Consider the following 23,695-nt stretch of genomic DNA (forward strand, 5'->3'; position numbering starts at 1 on the left):
TATAAACAGGTTTTGGCAGATTTATGTTAGGAAAGTAAACAAGTTTCCCTACAGTACTGAGTAAATTTAAAAATTCTTTATCAACTATCATATATTTTACATTTTCATTTCTTTTAATTAATATCTGTTAAAATTTATTAAAAAGGTGAACACTCAGGATGTGAATAAGAGGTAAAAATATATATATATAAAAAAAAACAATGTCAAATTTCAAAATTTAAATTAATATGCATGATATATACAGCAGTTAACACTCATGATTTTTGTAAACAGAAATTATAACGTCTAATGTCTCTTACTAATAACAATTATACAAATTGTTCAGTACTATTTGCAGAGAGATCTAATAATTTCCATGCTGCTCTAGGATTAACTTCTGCACGATCTCTACAGAGAACCCACACATAATGGACTCTTAACACTTTTTCCGGATCACCTTCAACTATATTATTTTTTGCATCACGCGCACACAAAATCTGTTGTGATGTGAAGGTCACAATAAGCACAGGTCCTTGATCCATAACTTTTCCCATTGCCAAATCTACGTTGTCAATATCCAATATTTTAGAGTCTAATCTGTAGCCAGCTGCAGTAGCTTGTCTTATAGGTGTTGCCAACACGTTGAAAGGAGCCTCATAACACCAATCACGTAGAATTTCCAAGTCCCCTCGTATTATTGCCTCCAAAATATTTGGAATAATGTCTCTCTCACAGTCCTGCAGAAATTTATTTTTATCGAAGCTAGGATCAATCTTACAGATCTCAGTCAATGTTTCTGACAGTTCTGTCTTCTGAAATAGACCTCCCATAATATCAGACACCTTATCCGTTAGAAGGCGGGATGCACGGATCATAGGATTATCACTTTCATCATATTTTATCTTCCAGTCCAGTACTTTATTTACATATGGATTATTGTCTTTGAAATTCTGCCAACTTTGATAAAACCTAAAACAATAAAATAATGCATTCTTAAGTGTAATGTTTTACATTAAATATAATATGTTTGTACCTTTACACAGCAAATTTTCTTGGCCAGATTGGTGTTCTTAATATAGAAATCTTAAAATGTTTGCAATTTGTTTAATGCTCTAACTTTATAAATGTTCTGCCTTTATTGTTTTTTTTTTTTTTTTTTTTTTACTTAATATGTAATTTAGTGGTGTGCTGTGAATTTCTTTTGACATCAAAATTAGACAAAAAATCAAACCAGTCTCTTACAATTATATGAAAAATAAGGGAAACTAGTTTTAGAGTTAAAATATCGGATAAACTGTAAGCAATAGAAGACTCTCTTATTGACACCAAACTAGCCAATAAAGGATGCTGTGGCAATATTTCGTTTAAATACTGGACATGGCGTACTTGTCAAACATCTTACTTTCTCTGCTGGAAAATTCAAAATGCACTTTATTCAGCTTAGGGAAGAAAATGAACAATAACTCGGGCAGTACCGTGGACTGAAAACTTCATCCATGCTAGAAAGTTAATAGAAAGTGATAAATCTTATAGATTTCATTATCAATTATGTAAACATGCCACTATTCTTTTTCTTTTTACAGCTGTACAGTAAGTACAGAATGATTGAGTTTGTAGTGAAATTGTTTTAATCGGGATTCTAGATTTTCTTTATTAATAGGGAAAAAGTAGTACTTATGTTAATTGCATCTGTGACTTGGTATATTATTTACGAATAATGTTTTAATTATGTTGATCAAAGATTAAGCAAATGATTTAATCCAAAATGTTGGATAGAATGACTTAAAGAGATAAATGTATGCTCCCTTTAGACACCAATATGGCACATGGAGGGCACTGAGGTAGAGCTCCATATTTCCATGACCTTGTTGCTAGAATGAGTTAGTGTAGTTGACACCATGCTTTGATCATCTTTTACCCTCAGGAAAAACCCAGTACTCGCTTTGACAGGAAGTTCTGGAAGTTTTGGCAACAAAAAAAATCTCGCCACCAGCCTAGCCAGTTGCTCTACCAATTGATCTACCGAGCCACAAAAACAACTTAAATATTACTCTAACTTATATTACAGCATAAATAGATAAATAGCTCAAGTGGTATTACTTTCTCGAGAAACATGCTTACACTAAAAGGTGAAAATGCAAAAGAACAAGGAAATGTTTAAGTTTCGCAGCACAGTAAGATTGTTATAAAAACATAATTTATAAATAAAACCCAAACTTTTGAGAAATAAGTGAAGTGCGAGAAAGCTCTACATATAGGTTATTGTTTTTGAAGCTGATTTATATCACTGAATATGTATTTGTTTACTGTTCAAAGACGTTAAATTTGGCATAATATTCTCTACATTGTAATTACTGCAATTATGTGATAACTTTTGCCTTCAGAAGTTTTTATGTACCAGCATGATGTTTTGGTACCGTGTGTCTTATCAATTTATATTACAGATATTTATACTATAAGGCTTTAGGATGGGATCTTTTCTTTTGCTGATATACAGAATATACAACATTTTGGAAGTTGTGGCAACAGATACATGTTTAAGTAAAAACAGACGTACTAAAATGCATGATGTGTGTTCTACAGTTCACCAGCAACAGAAAAAGTATAATGCAAATTTCTTTTGAATAAGCTACTATTGATTTTTCTTCTGTTTAAGTACACATACAGTTAAACAAGCTGATGAAATATTTGTCCACATTCTTATTTATCATCAAAATTTTCAACCTTCCCACAATCTCACCTAGAGTCCTTATGAAGTTCCATTCCAGTTGCATCAGTGTTGGGTGCAATAATCTTATCCTCTGCTTCTTCTACAGTCTCAACTCTCTTTCTGAGCCGTGCAGGTGGTCGATAAACATGTGCGTGTATGCCTCCTTGATCCAGCTCCTTCTTGACTATCTTAGCTGTCTCAGATACGGTCTGGAAGGCGCCAGTTCTACCCAATTTCTGACTGTGCTCTGAAAGTGTCTCAGCAGCTCCACGGGCTGATTTTCCGAGTTCTTCTGTCAACTGTCCTGCAATACAAAAGAAATTATGGAACATATATATTATAGAGGCCATCCTCCTGATTTGTTGAATGATATATTTTTCTTTTTTACTGGATTATTCAATGATAATGTATCAACTACTGGGTTATTTGGCATTGATGGAATTGATGATAGCAAGATGGTGTTTGGCGAAATGAGACAGAGAATTCGACATAGATTACTTGACATTCGCCTTATGGTTGGGGAAAACCTCTGAAAAACCCAACCAGGTTATCTGCCCAAGCGAGAATCGAACCCACGCCCAAACGCAACTCTGGATCAGCAGGTAAACACACTACTGTGGTACAAATGTTAATACCAATATACAAGGTCTGTCAGAGAAGACTGACTATTTTCCTTTGTCAATAACTACTTTATTTGCTTCATTAAGTATTTTACAATCATACTGGAGCAAAAATGAAATCTTGGAGATAACGTCTATTTTCGAAAATGTTCACATTTTGAAAATGGTATGCAATAAATGTCCACCTTCCTCAGTGATACATTCTTGGAGATGTTTGGGGATATCTTGAAACACATGTTGTAACATGTTCTGTGGTATTCTTTGAATTTCTTGCCTTATGTTTGCCTTAAGATCATCCAAGATGGCGGGATGAGTTTGGTACATGCAGCTCTTAAGATACTCCCACAGAAAGTAATCAGGAGCTGACAAATCTGGGGATCTGGGAGGCCAATTTAAATCACCGCATCTCGAAATCAGATGACCTGGAAACATTCTTCGTAATGTTTCCATACTTATCTGGCAGTATGTGATGTGGCTCTACCTTGCTGAAACCACACCAGATGATGAAATCTTGCTAATTCTTACTGAAGAAATGTTTCTAGCATGTAAGTGTATTGAACAGCCATCACAGCAAGAGGAGTAGAAATAGAAGAGAGGGGGTCAATCGTATCTATTCCCTGTTAATCGCTGTTAATTCTATGGCACTGCCACGATGAGCGCTAACATCGCCTCTTACCAACATTCCGTCACTGATTTTAGACTCCTGGAAATGGAGAATGAACTTGCGTGCTCTTGGTTTAAGTTGTTAGTCCTGGAACAATTTCTTGCCGTATTTCAAGAACTGAAGAAGAAGACATATTGAATTTTCTTGCCTAGGCGAGGGAAGGATGGCCGGACGAATTAAATGCGAATATCCGTACTGCGGAAGTAAGAAGAGTAGTCATCACTCGAAATGTTTCTTCAAAATACCTGGGATAGTGAGAGGTGAGTTTTCATTTACAATATATAGCAATGTTATCACTTATAACTAATTTGATATACTTGTAAATTTTGCTAGCCACGTGCATCATTTTAAATTATATAGGTTAGGTTATCAGATAATAATTCATACACACATATACAGAATTTGTAACATCTAGTTACATATTAACAGACTTTTATTATTATTTCTATATATATATATATATATATATATATATAAGATGCATTTTTTGTTTTTATTTTCGAAGCTTTTTATACAGTGCAGGAGAAACTTTGCTGTTTTGGGCATCACACACGGGAGGAAAAAAGTTATTTCAAACACTGAATATAACCAATAAAATTGCAGCAAACCACGTCGTGTCGTGTGCAGCTTGGTACCGGAGTTTCAATATTCCAATAGAAAAAAATAGAGTAATAGACCCTTTCCTTGAATATTCCCCGCGTGGTATTATTACTTGAGACCTTTACATATTTATAACATTTATTATAAAAATAATAGTAATATTTATAATAATAAATTGCAATAATAATAATACAAGTCTATTTATGATATAATTAAATGTTATATAGGCTATACTGTATATGTGTATGAAATTACCGTAAGCACAGGAACGTGACTTCGTGGCACTTTATAAAATCACTTTAATAGCCTATAAAGTGAAAGGGAACAGCTGCAGTGAGCTATGATGATGTAGCTTATACTTAAACCATTTTATGACATATTTTATCCACCTATATTTTATTTTATTTTTTGTTTCGCCTACATTGTATTTTTACAAATGTTGTCTTTAAATACGAATTTTTTCCTGGGCCAAAATTAGGCCTACAATAGAAATGATGAGATAATTAGTATTTTAACGTGAAGCTGACTGGAGGAGTTTATTTTAATTTTTCTTGGTTCTCAAAGTGATTTTATTAAGTGCCATGAAATGGTTTTCCTGTGCTCATAATTTATATTTATTTTACACTTTATTTCAATTTTTTTCAGATGCAAGGCATGCCTAGAAGCATTGGGCATATAAGATCTGATGGTTAAAGAGCCCAACAAACTGCACAACAGCTTTCGGGAGCCATACCTTGCAAAGTTGAAGCTATCTCCAATGGTCAAGGTAACTTACTTAAGTAACTGCAAGCCTTTTATATTATGCAAATTCAGTGCTTCATATCTATACCTATAAATTCTGTCGTAATTGCAAATTGTGAATGAATACATAAAGAAAAGCCATTCACACAAATAGTGAAGTATCAGGCTAAGTAGATCCCATAATTAAAGCTTTGGGCGAATAATGGTCTGTATTGCAATCTGCTAACTGGGCAGGAGGAACGAAAATGTTACATCGTCATTCCACTCATAAATAATTTACTATTGGACGGGCAACATACACCGTTATTCCATCAATATGTTTTGTACACTAAGCAAAGTATAGATTGTATGTTACTGAAAGTCATATTACACATCGGAGAAGTTTGTAACATTATGAACAGAATAATAATGAAGACAATGACAAACACAGTTTTTAAATGTTGACTATAAGAGAGTAACACATTTTAAACAGTTCCTTTCTGACATCAAGAGCAAGCTGTGAGCACATCTTGAAAGAATTTCCGCAAATCTGTTCCTGAAACGAAATAACTTGATAACATTCTAAGATAAAGTATAATGGCAAAAATTGTAACATAAACCATTATTCGGCCCAATGCTTCAATTGTAACCTCTATCCTTGGTGGTACAGGACTACTTACTCTTGCTGTCAGTTCATAATTGTAACCTTTTGGTTGTTTTATTTTGTACGGGAAGAAACAGAGGACCCCCGCCAGAGAGGCTGGTGACCCCCCAAGAGAGGAGAGGCAGTGAGAAGAGGCTGGGGAGCCTCCAAGAATGCAAACCACGGCCACACCGATAGTAACATTGAAGAGGAGGAAAATTTGCAGTCTTCGAGTACAACTGCATCATTTGAGAGGAAGAGTCCTCAAGACCACACAGAGAGATCTGAAGATTGACATTGCCCTTGCAACTTTAAGGAAGAAGGTTCCCGGGCCATTATATGAATTGGTAAAAAATTGTGTCTCCTCAAATGCAAGGTATGTACAGAGAGTTCGGTGGTCACCGGAATTGAAAGCAAAGGCTCTTAATATTTATTTACAGAACCCAAGTGCCTATAGAATGATTAGGAAGTTATTAAATTTCCATTCTAAGGCTACATTGCTTAGAGTTTTGCGAAAGTATACCACTGATGTTGGTTTTAGTGACAAATTATTCGACATACTAAGGAATGCCTGTAGTAAGATGACTCACACTGACAAAGTAGGTTGCCTTATGTGGGATGAAATATCTTTAAAAGCAGTGTTGACAAGCAATAAATGTCTGCAGCAACTAAATCGCTTAATGTCCGTGTTGCACTATTGAACATATACCAGGAGTAGCAGAATTTGCTAAGAAGTAATTCATTACCTGCTTGTAATAAAGACATAGACCACTCACCATAGACACAAGCATCTGATTTGCAGGTTTACCTGACAAGTGTTTTTCAAATCTTTGAAACCCATCAACAAAATCATCATTATTGTTACAAGCCAAGCTGATTTTAGTGGTATTTCATCGCATATGAGACAGCACAGCTCATCTATGTCACTCATTTTGTCACAAGCATATTTTAGCTTATCCAGTATTTTCTCACAAAACCCAACATCATTTGTATATAAGGCAAACTTTCGTAGAAGAGTGGCTTTACAAGGAATACTCAATAATTTTCTAACAATTCTGTTTCACTTGTACTGTGTAAGTAGATATTAAGGGCTTTACATTTGAATTCTGTTAACCAGGGACATTCCTGTACAAATCATGAACCAGAGGATTGTCTGCAGGATTGTATATGTAAAATAATATTAACATTACTTTTCAAATACAACTTTATCTTCGCTGGCACTCCTCTTCTTCATGTCAACGAGAACTGCAGATGTGAGAAGTTTTGCACCTAATGTGCTTGTGAAACTGGATGCAGAAAAGTGATGTGCACATTTACTGATAATGTGGTATTGTGGCCAAATGAGTATGTTTTCTTTGTGTATTTTTGATTTAAGATTTTGCATGTTTAATTTTAGTTGCTATTTATTGCTATTTTGTATTGTTCTTGTATTTTTGTTACATTATGTTTCTTGTTATGATTTGGTATTTTTCTCAAACAAAAGGAACCTAGATTAACTACAATACGAAGTAACTCAAGGCAATAATATATATATTTTTTTTTTAAAATAACATCATAATATCAAACACAGGACCGATGTTGTTGGCATATTTCAACAAAGCCTGTGAAATGTACTGTAGACTCTATTTACCATAATCGCAATGTTGGAACATAAAGTTATTGTATTCTGCACTAGCATTTAGAATATTTTCATATTAAATGACAAATTATGCATTGAGGAAATAAATACAGTAGTAGGTGCTACATATACATTGGAATTCTTAAACCTGTACAACTTAACTGAAATCAACAAATGCTGAGTTTTTGGCAATAAACCCATTAACTCTCTTACTCTACTCTCTAATATTCCCCACAGGCAGCTTAAAATTTCATGTTGAAGTTTACAGACAAACTGGCATAATGTCATTAAATATTAATTTTTATTGTTTTAATTTTATGTTTATCATGTACTGTGTATGATTTTATTTCTTCAGTTTGTTATATTTGTGTTTCTCAGAGAAATGGAACTTAAATTAACAACCACAACACTAATGTTCGTAATGTTTGAACACAAAGTTACACTAGTGAATACAATATTTTCCAATATTCCCCACATATAGTCCAAAATGTAATGTAGAAGTTCATGAACAAACTGACATAATGTCATTAAGTGTTAATCTTAAAAAAAAAATATTTGTGCATGATTGCCTTCAATGTAACCAGAAGACTTTACACATTATATCTACTTATTTGGAGACAATAAGAACACAGCATTGTAGACTCCAATTTCTACTAAGGGTGATTTGAAATTATTTTCCTTACAACACAATAATAACTAATGATAGTATATCTGAAAATATCAGAAAATTAAGCGGTTAGCTGACTTCAAAGAGCAGAGATTACTTCATTAATAAATATGTAGAGTGTTAAGAATGTTTAGGTATGATTTTTTTCTTTGTGTAACATTTACTACTATGTTGTTAATATTATATATATATATATATATATATATATATATATCGTGAGCTCACGATCTTTTCTCTATTACAGTAAAACATCAAACAGTTAATTTCAATAAAGGTCTTTGTGTTTATGTACAAAATGAAATATTGTTAATAAATAAATCTGATACATTCCAACATAACAGATTTGCTTGGTCATGTCTAAATCATTTCCAATTTCACAGTCCATTTCCTACCTCTACTACTCTACTTCATGAGATATCTCGTTCTGAAAACACTTATGGTATTGTAATTTACAAAAAAAAGGTTTCTGGCTAAAAAAAAAAAAAAAAGGAATTGTAATAGGGATGGTTACATTTCAAACATTCATGTTAATATGAATGTAACGGGGATGTGCAAAGAAGTATTTTGAAATTCCCGCTATTTCCGGTGCAGGAAGTCGTTTGAAAATACCGCCATTTTTGTGCATGTGGCGCTCCACTGCTGGTAAAAAGAAGCTTCTTGACAGATTACACTTAATCCGCCTCTTGAGCCCCTCTCTTCTATTCTACTCCTCTTGCATCACAGTCACTGTTGTGCCCTCATCATCTTGAAAGAAATATGGTCCAATTATGCCAGTCACAGATATTGCACATCATACCATAACCTTTGGAGAATAAAGTAGGTGTTGGTGAACTTCACGGGGTCACTGGACCAATGTTTATTTACGAACCACAATAAATAAAAATGTCCTTCGTCACTCATCAATAAGCAGTCGCAAATGTCGGGATTCTGTTCTTTAAGTTCCAAGAAGGATCTAGCAAATGTTGGTCTCCTTTAAAAGTCTTCTCACACTCCGATCAGACATGCGTAGCTCAGAAGCATGGCACTTCACAAATTTTTGCGGATTTCTAATGAACGCCTATCTAACCCTTTCCTTGTTTTCTGGTGTAAAAACTGAAGACTGTTGGCCTGGGCGCTTTATGCCTACAACACTCCCAGTCTGACGCCATCTTGACACCCACACATTGATAACATTATGTGAAGGATATTTACGCAGGTTGGTGGTTCATCTCTTGGTATTAACAGCTTATCGAATATTGATTAATAGAAAAACTAATCAATGGTTAATTCAACTGACCTTTTTGTGCACTATGGTGATTTCGTGATTTCAATGTCTTGTTCCTCTTTAGTGCAGAGAAAATACAATCTGATAGTAATGAGGAAAGATTTGATTTTCTGTAATGTAATTGACTGGATATACTTGTGATTTTATACTGACACATGTGGAAGAGGCACGGAAGAAGAAACGTGGGAAATAGGGATCTAGTTGTGACGAGGTGTATAATGAAGTAGCTCATCCTCAGTAACGGGGAGTTACTGCGAGATGAGAACAAAACTCAAGCCAAGTTCTGCCTGCAAACATCAATCTGCCCACAACTGTCAACAACAGAGGGAAATTCTAAGGACAAGCATTGTTACATTTAAATGGGGAAGATGCCAGGAGCAAAAACTGGCAGTGTCTAGGTAAATTTCTGAGGAAATATTAAAGGATATTCAAATCATAAGCTTGTAGGACAGAGAAAAAACAGGATCCAGAATTTTCATCACCAATTTGTTAACGGGTGATTTCGTCACATATTTCATTTTGCCACTGCAACATTTTGTCACCCATTCACTTCCGTCACCACCATATTTTGTCATCAATTTAATTTTCTCATCACTACTCGCAAGCACAATTTTTCCCCCGTTCATGTTATTTCCCTTGTTGATACCTATATAAAATGTGGAGTGTCGTTTCAAATCGTATTAAATACATCCTCGGTCGAAATTTAGTTTGAAGCGATTTCGCATAGCTGAGACGGTATTCTTTAAGACCCTGATCTCATATTGGAGCAATTCGTATTCTTTCCCGCCTTTTTTCTATGATGAAAATTGTGTGTTGGATCAAATCGTATTATGTACAACTCCCATGATGTGTCGGATCAAATCGTATTATGTACAACTTCCATTAGTTAAAATCTTAAATGGACAGTGTTGGCCAGCGTGCTGTATCTTCCCACCATTATTGAGTTTCCCGCTGTTTTATAACATTGTGATTATCAAGGTATGTACAATATCAAAATTTAGTAAGAGCAGTAAGGGAATCAGAGAGAGGAGAGGTGGTGCCCGAAAGAGAGCACTACATGTAGCTAAGAAGAGGGAAGTAGTGTAATTTATCTCTAAATTAAGAGCAAGTGGTCCACACCTGTGGAGTAACGGTGAGCACGTCTGGCTGCGAAACCAGGTGGCCCGGGTTTGATTCCCGTTCGAGTCAAGTTACCTGGTTCAGGTTTTTTCAGGGGTTTTCCCTCAACCCTATATGAGCAAATGCTGGATAACTATCGGTGCTGGACCCCAGACTCATTTCACCGGCATTATCATCTTTACTTCATTCAGACGCTAAATAACCTCAGATGTTGATAGAGCGTCGTAAAATAACCTACTATAAGAAAGAGCAAGGGAATCACATTACAATAGAAGTAAAAGTGAGAGACTTTATTTGGCTTCCGACTTAAATATTACAAAGCTCTTCAAAATGTACAATTAAAGTGTTAATACCCAACTTAAGAGTAAAAAGATTGTTTTTTTTTTTTTTTTTTTTCAAATATTTCTCGGACAGAATTCAATAGGCTATAGGATTTTGTACACCAGCCAATGATGAATGCAGTTATTGCGCACACATCCTTGGTTACCTACATGCCATAGGTCACAACTTCAGTGGGAAATTTTGGTTGAAACTCTATAAAAATGGGATGAATCTATACAACTTCAAAATCCATGTTAATACAGAGCATTAAAATAATTATACAATGATGGTTTTGGACTCATAATAAAAACAGGCTAAATGTAATTTTCTATATTATTTTGGTGACAAAATCCCCTCAGTATCAACAAAATGATTATAAAATGTATATGATGACGAAATATCTTCGGTGAAAAAATCCCCTCAGTGACAAAAAACATGATGACAAAATGCATTTGATGACCAAAAAACTAATGACGAAAAATAGGTGACAAACTACAACAGTGACGAAATTTCCGGTTACAAAATGTCCTATACCCAGAAAATACCAAGATTCTTCTGTCTTGCCTGGATTTTGCCATGCATTTCATATAACTTACAATATTTTTGATCCCGACAAAAACTTTCGAATTCTTCCAATTAGGGGTGGCAATTACACTTTTCCAGGAAAGAAATTGATGTCTAAAATTCTAGAAGGTGAAACTGGATAGTCCAAAAGAATCGAGGTGATTGTATTTGTTCTCAATAGTATTCTTTCAGAAAAAATAAGCTTGTCACTGGCAGTGTTGCTATTTTCCATGTTTTATACATTAAAAAGGGTTAGAGCTGGTTCACAATAAACCGGGAACGAGAACCAGAATGAAAACGAGAAGCAGAGGACGTGAATATGAAAATTATTGATTCACAATAAATCGAGAACGTAGGCGACTATGCATATCGATATGTATGTCAATAACGATATGTAAAGTCGATATTATGCATTCTGATGTTATTTGGTTATAATTGACCAATGGCGTTCTCTCATGAGTGCAAGGCAGCCAACATAAACACATGTTAACCAACTTCGAAATTTAAACTGAAACATTTCATTAGGTACGGTACTATAAATAGTACCCATGCATCTTTATTATCACAACCTATTTTAAGTCTACCATAACGTAAAATAATTAGAGAAGAAACATTTGTAATAGCACAAAAATTAACACAACAGTAGTTATTGAATTGAAGCGTGAATATGTAGAGTGTAATACAACCAATACAGTAATAAAATATGATTCGCTTCCGATCGGTGTTCAAAGATGCAGCTATCGAAAGCCACGTATTTTCCTTCATTTTCTCATCTTTATATGAGGCATGCCACTTATCGTAAATGTGAGGATTTTAATATTAGAATCTCATCAAATAAAACTTGCTCCATGATGCACAGTACAGAACAAAATAATGCATAGGTTATGTCACGGTCTTCTTGCTACAAAATATATGACGACAAAATAGCAATAGAATGAATCTAGTGGGCTGTGATCGGAAATATGAATGCCAAAGTTGAAACTTGGCCAACTCTCCATACCCGATCTCGGGCTCCGGCAAGCTTTTTGTTAATTATGAATGCTCACATTTAAATGTATACATTTTAATAATTTTACCGTTTTCGTTTTCGTCCCGATTCTCGTTTCCGGTTTATTGTGAATCAGCCTTTATTGGTAGGAGGCATCTGGGAATGCCAAATTAGTGACTACAATATGCAGGTCCTTGTAAAATATGGGAACTTACTGCTGGCCTATCATTATTGCAAACTAACAGTTCTCTATTGAAGCAACACGAACTTACGATGTTTGGTAATGTCCTTCATTTATACCTATAAATCTCCTAACGTACAAAAATAGCATTGAATAGTGCACTCCTAGTTAATTTCTCTAATCTGTGCCCTAAATGAATTTAAATAAAAGTAGTGCAGAAGAATTAACGTCCTAATTTACAATACATTGTAGAACGACTACAGACAGGGCAATTTATGTATCATCATTATCATCAATTTTAATATAAAATTTTATTGTTCAGAAGGAAAGCTAATATGACTTATTTCTGTAACTATTGCACAAATATCAAAATCTGTTTACGTTGTTAGTAAATGTTTCTTTTTTTTTTACAATATTACAAGTTACATGGAGAGATAAATATTATTCTTCTTAGTCCAATGTACAACCCTGCCCTTTGTGCTGATGCACTCCTCTTCTATGTCAGGCCAGGTACCCACGGTAGTGTTACAGTGCTCATGACTGCCTATACACACTCTAGTCTGACAAAGCTGAGCTATAGTGACTGCCATACCAGACATAAATCTGTCTGAAATGCGAAAATGAATAATCTGAATATCATGCGATTCCTTATCTTTTGCTGATGTAATTTTCAGTTCTTATGTTGGAAATACGATGCCAATGAAGTGAATTTTTACATGTGACTTTCAATGTTATATGAGACTAGAATTAAGTTTTTTTTTTTCTTTCATAAAGAAATGCTAAATAGTAATTTCAGTGTATGTTATAAGTGGAAGTTTGAATCATAAATTACTTAGATTTGTGATAGATTAATTAGTTATGACATTGTATATTTATTATGTATAACTACTTTTCGTATATAGATCAATTTTAAATTATTAAGTTTGTACTTTTGTGAACTAATATCAATAAATCTAAATCTAAAATCTAAATCTACAGCTAAATAGTAATTTTAGTGTATGTTATGCAACTAACCAGCTTTCTTAGCAATGTCAGATTTGCTTGCCTCTTCCAAAGCTTCTTGCACTTTTCCTTTAATGGTTCCAAGTTTATCTTTTAGTACTTCAGTTCCTTTTGAAGCCTCTGATTCCACTGACTGGAATTTTTGTCTGCAAGTGAAGGCATTTGATTATTAGAACATAAATATAACACAGAATAAAAAAATACAACATATCAAAAACATCTTAAATCTTTACTTCTATAAAGAATTCGAAGCTAGGAAGAAACTGTGGGTGTTAGAAACCAGTGTTGAAATAGTAGCAATAAATTAATGTACCGGTAATACAATAATAGTAGCATCCCTTTCCTTTTGGAACTGTTAATGTCAGCAGACGAACAACAATAAAGAATCGGAGATACTACATCATGTGCTTACTTTTGTAAATGGTTGAAGAGAAGAAAAATTTCTCGCCTGTTTATGATTTTATCTCAAGAAACAAGTGCAAGTATGTAGTGGACAAACTTTCCTACTTCTCCACACCAGCAATTATTCCAGTATGTCAATGCAGTACACTCACTTGTGATATGTACTAAGCAATATATTCCACAGATAATCTCATTAATTCTATACATTTCGTTCTGATAAAGGTCCTAAAATTTTAGGGATGTGTAACATAATGATACACAGTCTACTCTTAAATGCGAACTGTCAAGGTTGTACAAGTAAATTGTACACAAAACATGTATAATATTTTACATCTACTGCTACAGATTGCAGTGAATTCTGGTATTGTGTGGCATCATTGGGAATGAAATGAATGACCTATTTGCTAGTAAAGAGAGCTCAATAACACTACAAATCAAGAATCCTGTCCACGGAACCCTGGCTGCAGAAAAATTATAAGAAAACATTTTCAGTGATCTACAAGTTTAGAAAGACTTTGCAAAATAAAAATGGCAACATTAGACTGCTTATCTAGTATAGCTGCCTTGCCAAATGTTTATATAAAATTGGAATTTCAATACACTGAAGTGTGTTATAGGCCCTAAACAAAAAGGATGGGAATCAGCATTAAACTATAAACTGTCCCTAAACAATACTGTATTAATGTAATTCAGTGTTACTAGATTAGGAATGGCATAAGAATGACATGAGGCTGAGGACTTAGGATTCAGATGTCTGGATTTAGCCAGACATATCCCACTTTTTAGGTGTGTGTCCTGCATCTGGCCAGGCATTGTAGAAAATCAGAAATTGTCCTGCTTTTCTCACTCGTCAATGCTCAGTGGATCAAAGAGAGAAATCACCTACGTCTGGAGTTCATTAGAGGAATTATGTTTGTAAAATTTAATTTGAGACATCTATCTTGTGTGAATTTTCACAAGTATTTACTCGCTGACAAACCACATTCCTTGTTCAATCAAATTCGTAATCAGGAAATGAAACAAGATACAAGCTTATTTATAGAGGGAGGATTTCTATGACTTAAAAATAGGGTATATGCATGCATTTATGACATAAAAAACATAAAAATATGACCAATAAAATTCGGAATATGACTTTATCAGTAACACATGTATGTTAGATTTTTTGTAATTCTCGGCATTATACATTGATGATTAAAATACAATGTCTAACCAATTGGATGTTATATTTAAGAAAATGACTGCAAATGTCCTCTGTCTTTAGAATAGCATGTTGGAAAGATACTGAAGAAACAAGAAATGACCGAGAGGGAGGAGAAAGTTACGAACACTTGAAAATTGTAAGGAAACTGTGTTCTTTTGTGTATAGCACATTTTCGTTCACAGGGCCAAACAATAGAAGCCCACCTGCTACTTGAGACCTCACATTCCACAATCAGTGCATACTTTCTTTTCATTGCATTTGTGAAAAAGTATGGGTATTTTAGAGGTATCCTGAAAAACTTTCGTAGTATTACATTTTACCATGGCCCATTATGATTTGAATGAATGCATTAAATATGAGAAATGTGCAACATATAAGATTATGACACGAATTTTTATTAAATATGCTATAAAACTTAAAGAATACCTAAATATGAAATACAGTTATTCTCAAAATATAACGTTAATATGCAGTTTCGTACTAAATATGTTACAAAATTAAAAACGGTCAAAATATGCATTTATAAAAAACTTCCATTTTCATTAGAATGCTTGGTATCAAGTTTAAATCAGTCTGAAAACCGAAACAATTCCACAGAAAAAATATGACATGTCATAGAAATCCGTCCCTTAACTATACAGTTAAATAGTTGATTAAATTAATTATTATTAACAGTTTTGTATCAGTTTTATTGTATACTAAGACTAATAATTTATATTATTATGTAAAATATTTATTTATTTATTTTCCAATGGCTAGAATTGACAATCAAGTCATTTTCTCTCTAGCTTGCCAGTACAAGCTAACAAGGTCCCCAGTCTGTTGTGCATAAATTATTATGTAACATGTCATGTTATCATGCCCTGTTTTAGTAGAAAGTTCTGCTTTTTTAGATAAAAGTCCTGCTTTTCATGTTTTTTCATCTGGTATGTTATGTAGAGTCAAAAAAGAAGAAGTGCTACGTATAACATTACAAAATGTGGATACCTTCACTAACAAAGACTGAGTTATTGGAAACCAATCAACTACAATTATATACCAGCAGTGGAATGGGACAGGACAAGTTTAGTTAGATTTAAAAATACAGTGTAATTCAGGACTATTATTAAAATCAAGCTGAAAATAGAAGAAAGACACATAGGAGAACCAAAGTTTAATCCCCAGAATCATATATAGTGACAAAGGCTTCTCGTGGTCTTGCTCAATTTTTTTCCATGAAAATCGCAGGATAATGATCGCTATGATCTACAAGAATTTGGCTGTCTCTGGTAAAAAAATTAACACTGTATTTATTGACAACAATAACACTATATCAACTGTATGATTATCTAGCATCATTGGAACTAGTTATAGTGAGATGGTATTTGGCGATATGAATCCGAGAATTCATCTTACAGTTAGAAAGAAATTCAGGTCCAAGTGCAGCCCCTAAACATGACTTGAGCTCTATAAGCTCTAAGTAATAATAGTGGCCATGCCATACAGTAACTATTCCAAAGATCAATGAATGCTGCTTCTCTACTTTGAGAAGTGTGAACACATTTACACAGAATACAATGAAGAAGGTAGATTTTATGCGCATATGCCTTATATTGCCTATAAGTTCTTATTTCTTCTGTTGTACAAAATTCAGTAACACAGTGAATTTTAGAATCACAGTATTTACTGTTACAGAAGAAACGACTGTATCCTAGAAGTTGTTTTGTTTTACTGGTTTCAAAAAAAGAGAACTTCGTCTTGGAATGATTGCAGATAAGGCGATGATGACATATTTATGAAGTATAAGTTAGTACAAGGTTCAAACACGCGTAGGGTCAATGGATTTTTCAGGATATAAAAATCCGAAAGCAAGTCGTCCGGCCTAGTAATACCTTAGTTGCATACTAATGGCATTTGAGGCAATGAGCTTACCACTTGTCTTTCTGCCCCCTGTTGGCAAATAAGTGTAACTAAATTCCTTGTAGAAATTGAAACCTCTGCCAGAGGGGGTATCTACATTCTCACTCAGAAACTATGGGTAGTACATACGCAAGTGTTCTGGTACCACAGATTTTTTATGCCTGGGAAGGAAATTAATCGTAAATGAGTTATGCTTTGATTAAACTAAGAAGGGAAATTAATTTTATATCTAACAAATAAAACACACATACACGCATCTGGACAATTGTAACATCCATACTTATTATGACGAAGCATCACCTTGCTTTCTGCAGTGCTTCTGAATGTTCCAATTTGTCTGCTTCTTCTCTGAACTTTTTGAGAGACTCTTTCATCTCTTTATTCTTAGCCATTTCCTGCTTAATATTCTCCACAAACTGGGAGAAGAAGTTTGGCCGACGAGCCGGGTTAGAATATTGCCGAATCTGTAATATAAATATAAAGGTGAAAATATAGAAGATAAATGTCACAACATTTTCTCAAACAGAGCTACAGGCCATTAGAATTGTGTTTAAAAATTTTACAAGATATTGCATGTTATCTCGTTTATCTCTGACTAATATAACTTTGGTCGCCAAATTTTATACAAGGCAATAAAATACACTGCATTCAACTACTGCTTGCAGTGTAGTAAATGACTTGAATCACTGTACAGTAGGTTGTTTATCTATTGCTATGTGATTAAGGTATCATCAGTGACTTTTAAACATATCTATCAACAACATTTCTATAAATCACAGATACTTTCTCATTACATATTTACATACTAACTGTTATAAGCAGAGGGCGGATGTTGATGACCTAAAAATCTACTTAAAATGATCATTAAAATACCCTTAAACTAATGAAAAAATTACATAAAATTAAAAGAAAATGACATTTACATATTATTCAGAGTACTTGCACCACAACTTCTTAAAAATTAATCACCTTGTTTCAATAACTGCCCTACAAGTCTCGGAGAGAGGAGGCAACTTCCTGGAATTTGGCTAAGTTAAAGAAAAAGGATATGCACGAGTTTTTACTCCTTCAGGGAAGAATTAAGACTGTATTTTTGTATATGTTATTTTACTGACAATAAACATAAAAAAATAAAGGTTTTAAGGGAAAACTATAGATTTTAATGACAGTTAACAATGTGTTTCAATTGGTGGTGGTCCATGAAAGTGCCTTCTCCTTCCGTTCTTCACTTTTGTTACCAGAACTTCCAGATGGGGGAGTGTGAATGACAAAACAAATTGTGGGTGCAGCTTGCATTCTTGCAATCTTTATGTTAAAAATACTGTCCCTTCCTTCCATGGGGACACAACGTCCTGTCCAGGATATGGTGAAAGTTTCTTCCCTTCCAAACATAAATTCTAAAGATACCCTCTTACTGACAAAAGAACAGTAGTGGTGAAAGCCCTCACTTAAACTAAACTGTTGTCAAGCATTTTATATAACTTCCGTTGTGTGAGGTGAAGCCTTCGGTGGAATGAGGGAGGTCTTTACAGTTTGTTTCAAACTATAAAACTCAAACTTCACTGTTATTCACTTATTCAGTAGGTAATTACTACTGACCTATTTGCTTAGAAAAAGATTTAACAGACCTATCGGTAAAGAAGAAAGTAAAATGCATTCCAAATGATCTAAAAATTCTTCAAAGTATTAAAAATGGCCAAAAAATGTCGAAAAATGCAAAAAATGCAATATAAGAAATTAATTTTTTATGTTGATATTAACATAGAAAGGATTTCTATATTAATAGGCATCGTCCTAAAGTGAAAAATAAGAAGATGACTTTTCATGAACATGCAAATTCGTATCATATTCACGAACATATTCTTTGCTGAATGACTGGAGCATCAGTTTGCAATACCATAGATCTAGATTTAAATTCCAACTAGATCATCAAATGAAATTTGTATTTAAAAGAAAAGATTTCGTGCAGAATTTCATGCAGTACTTCTGTTTCATCACTCAGTTATTTCTACAGTGACCACCACCATCACTGCATGCAATGCAGATATGTGGTGCATCATGGGCAGTGTTTAAAGACAAATAAAACTGATCTACTGCTTCCAGTTTGTTACTCCAAAATAATCAAGTCCTCGTCATTGTGGGGAGGAAGAGATATTACATGCAAATGCACAAAATTGCATTGCAGACAATATACCGTGTTCCACTTATTGGGATCAAGAAATAACTGATAATTTCAAGTGTAAATAATGGTTGTTAAACAACTTTTTACATAACTTGATGTAAGAACTCTCCGAGTGTCAGAGAACGGTCAATGCAACTCAAAGTGTGTGCCTTGAGTTACCCTACAGACATCCCTGCTTATGTGAGGGTGAGAATGACCCTCCGGGTTCCTCAAAAGCCATAAGTAAGTAAGTGAAGTTAACACACAGATAAATATTTCAATAAAATTTTACATACGTCTTACCACAACAATTTATATTATGTTAAATTTATATGAATGTTAATACAAAGTATGTTCATTACTGTCATCACCATCGTCCTTGAAAAGAATTCATATTCTTGGAAAGGCCCTGTCCTAGGCTAAAAACTCTATTCAAAGGGAAATTGTCAGTTTCACAATCATAACTGAATTTGTATTGATACTTTATTCTCCTATTCCCATCATTCAATTTCTTCAAATTTCCTAGAGATATCTTTAGCATATAGGCCTAAAATAGCTATAGTAAGATCCCTCGTAACCGGCACCCAAATAACTGGCAATACCAAAACATTCGCACTTTTGGCTGGGCCAAAAAAAAAAAAAAAAAGTTTAAATCTACCACATTGCTAATCTGGGCCATCAGTTTTGCCACATTAGGAAGTTTGCACGAATTTTCGTTTTCAGTGAATATTAGAACCTAAATTAGTATATTGTCTGTATTGTGTGATGTATTTTAATAAAGAAAATTAACCCAGTTTTTATGTTTATTTAGTTATGTTCAGGTCGTCAGTGTTGCCACATTAGGAAGTTCGCACGAACTTTCGTTTTCAGTGAATAATCGAACCTAAAATTAGTGTATCATTTGTGTTGTGTTATGTGTTATAATAAAGAAAATCCACACAGTTTTTATGTTTATTCAGTTATGAGCAAGTGATATAGAAATAAGCTTCACATGGCTGCAGTTTAAACATTTGGCACCATGAAATACGAACTTTTTTTGTGTGTGCGGATATTTATTCAATTATTCAGCAAAATCTCGTATTCGGAACTAGCCTGGTCCATTTGGTGCCAGTTAAGAGGAATTCTACTGTACTATTTTCAACTCTCTACAAATAGAAGCAGGTGTTGTGTTTCTTTCATTTGTACTCCTTGCAGATCTATCTTGAATTTTGTAAATTTTAGCTGGCTCAAGGATGGAGTGACCAGCTGTATCCTAACCCCACCCCCTTTGTTTGAAAGGGTGAGTATGCAGCCCTTGCCATCTGGTCTTGCAATGGTCGGCTACACTTCCCCCGCCGCATGGCCATCCTCAGCAGTGCCACCCTCAGACCAGTTGTTTCTGCTTCCACACATGACGGGGGCGTTTACATAAGCTTTCTCCCACTTTGCTGCCCGACGTGACGTCACTAGTCACGTGGGGTGTGCCGCCGTGACTGGCAATATAAAAGAACATAGGAGAGGCCGCTTAAGCTCAGAGATGCCTCAGTTTCCAAACAACTCACATCTCACCTTTTCTTCTTTGCTTCAGCTCTTCACCTTTGTACCATTCCTAACTTTAACTCCCTACACTCACTCTGGCTTGCTCAACCCCAGTCCTTAGTTCAAACCCCCCTTCAGTGGTCAAAGTCGCCTGCGAGTTTGATAAATAATTGAAGGTAGTTCTCGGTGGACATCGTTAGTAAAAGTCCACATCTCGTATTATATAACAGATTGCTCATCCCTATATTAAAATCGGTAGCACTTTGAAGAGAACAACTGCCAGGATCACCACCCATCCGCAGGAAACAAACACGAGATGGCAGTACAGTCGCTAATGCAATTCAAATAGGAGTTATGACGCGACTCCTTATGTAACTAATAGATGGCAGCATAGTAAACCTGACAAAAGTTGTTACCGTCAAAGCCTATAAGGCCGAGCACTCTGAGTATATATGATCTAGGGAGAAGGTAACACTAACCCCCCCAACAATCTTCGGCCCATCTTGTTCGTCACTCCCGTTTCCCCTATCTCCTCCTGCCCCCCTCCCCCTCAGTTGTCGGAGTCGAGGGCCAAGCCTGCGAGCTCGATAGCTGAAGGTAGGGCTATTTGTCTGAAGAACTCCCGGTAGTTGAGAACCTCTCCAACCCGCTTCCTATATCTCGCATTTCTCCTACCTGCTATAATCGCCCCTTGTCGAGCAAACTTCGTTTTACCTCTCTTCAGCCTTTACTCACTTCTTATATCTCCCGTCCTAGCATCGTCACATCTTCAACTAGCTTCAATCAGAGTCATAGGACAAAAAGTTTCAATATTCGAGAGTTTCTCAACAGCACTCCTGTTTCCCTTGCTTACGACCCACTGGAGGAAACTAATTATTGAAATAAATAGCTATCTGTATCTGTAACCATAGTTTTTCCTTTCTACATCATCGAATCACACCCTACCCATCTTGTCCGTCACTCCCATTTCCCTCTCTTCACCTGTAACCACAGACAGCAGAGGGATGTCAACGAAGACCAGCACACGACACAAGCCTTGCCAAAAACAGAAAATAGATGACTGGTAATAACTTTAAGAACATACTATGGAAAAATCTTACAAAAAGAAAGTCACAGTACTGAACCCTATGTGTACTCCAATGCAATACTGTCCCCAAGCGACCATTGCGATCAATGAAATACACTCATGAAGGGAAGTTAACTAAAACTCGAATAGCTTTTAGTACTGGTAGGTAGATAACTAAGAAGTGACCTAAGCTCTATCTTACCCTAACGTAGAAATGCAATAAAATAAGCCTACAATACCAATTATGTAAACTATAGATTACAAATCACATGTAAGATCACAAATGACTAATAATAATATTAACGGATAGCCATAATTAATGATAATATGTGGGTGAAGAAAGTATGATTCTGAAACTGATCAGGAAGAGGAAAAGGAATTGGTTGGGTCACTGGCTGAGAAGGAACTGACTACTGAAGGATGCACTGGCAGGAATGGTGAATGGGGAAAAGAATTCGAGGCAGAAGAAGATATCAGATGATAGACGGCATTAAGATATATATGGATCATTTGCGGAGACTAAGAGGAAGGCAGAAAATAGGAAAGATTGGAGAATGCTGGGTTTGCAGTGAAAGACCTGTCCTTGGGCAGAATACTATGAATTAATTGTTTGCTATCATATTCTAGAAATCATTTAACTTAACATATCACAAAATATGAATGAAAAAAAAACCAATCACATAGGTAGCCTACTAGGCATAGTGGAAACATTATTTTTATGCAGTTTACATAAGTACTGTATGTGATAGCTTAAGAACTATCCACTAAACTAAGTATATCTACCAATGCTAAGCTACAGTGCATTTATTGCTAACTCTAATGACTCATGATCTAGGTAATACTCGATAACGATAACTAATCTTCAAATAGGCTATTCAGAGACAACTGAAATTTACTGAACTATGACATCATCACATTTACCGGTCCTGACAAGAGGTGCAAAGTGCATGTCCTATTATTAAGTTTAACATTAATTTAATGACTAGATCTATATAAAATTTGGTAAAATAATAAGTAGGCCTAAACTTACTGCTACATTAATATTTAAGATACAGCAAAGTGAAAAATTGGGAAAAACGCAATACGGCGAACGCAAAGCTCCGCCCACGTCCCCTTTCCACTTTTCCCCTACAAGCTCACCACACACCCTAGCGGGAAAGAGTGGAAATAGGGGTTTAGGGTGGGGTGACATCTAGTGTAGGGAAGTGGAACAAAAAGAGTAACGACATCTACTAAGCAAAAGAGGAACTTCGTCCTGTCTCTCTCTCTCTCTCTCTCTCTCTTTTTTTTTTTTTTTTTTTTTTTCTTACGACTTCGCAGGAGAGGAGATGCGATCCGAGAAAGTTCGTAACTAAACCTAAACGCACGCTTTTTGATCACGCTTTAGACCTCTCGGCTACCGAGGCGAGTTGGGGTAGAAGGGAAAATGCATCTATTTATGTTTAAGGGAACTGCCATAACGTATTGTAGAAGGGGACAATGACCGAATAGCGTGGGTAGAAACTGGTGGGCTTGTGAATGTCGCTTGGTAGGGGTTGACTACGGGGGTGGCATAAGTGTTAACGCGCGGAGCTTCATTGTGTCCGTGTCCAACTTCGTGTACAGACGTAACCACGTGTAGTGATGATCCGTACCGAAGACGTGTACTTCTTCCTGAAAATGTCCAGGGAGAATTTGAAGGCGGATACGGTAAGGTACTGTGAGGAGCATGGACTACTTGCTAGTTATTACGAGTGTCCAACCCGTGGGGAAAAAAAGACTATTGTGTTACTTCGAGGATGTGCA

At 35.1% G+C, this 23,695-nt stretch overlaps 1 protein-coding gene across 1 annotated transcript in view; it reads right to left on the minus strand.

Annotated features, from left to right (window-relative positions):
* LOC138711907 (mitochondrial import inner membrane translocase subunit TIM44) overlaps window positions 1-23,695 on the minus strand; it is a 24,808-nt gene continuing 1,113 nt past the window's right edge. The window contains exons 3-6 of the mRNA XM_069843210.1: window positions 17,466-17,629; window positions 13,673-13,806; window positions 2,720-2,993; window positions 1-948 (exon numbers count right to left, since the gene is read on the minus strand). Of these exons, the coding sequence (XP_069699311.1) occupies window positions 309-948; window positions 2,720-2,993; window positions 13,673-13,806; window positions 17,466-17,629 (1,212 nt within the window). The 3' untranslated portion in view covers window positions 1-308. The remainder of the gene's footprint in view (window positions 949-2,719; window positions 2,994-13,672; window positions 13,807-17,465; window positions 17,630-23,695) is intronic.

The sequence above is a fragment of the Periplaneta americana genome, chromosome 13 (genome assembly GCF_040183065.1).
Source record: "Periplaneta americana isolate PAMFEO1 chromosome 13, P.americana_PAMFEO1_priV1, whole genome shotgun sequence".
NCBI lineage: Eukaryota > Metazoa > Arthropoda > Insecta > Blattodea > Blattidae > Periplaneta > Periplaneta americana.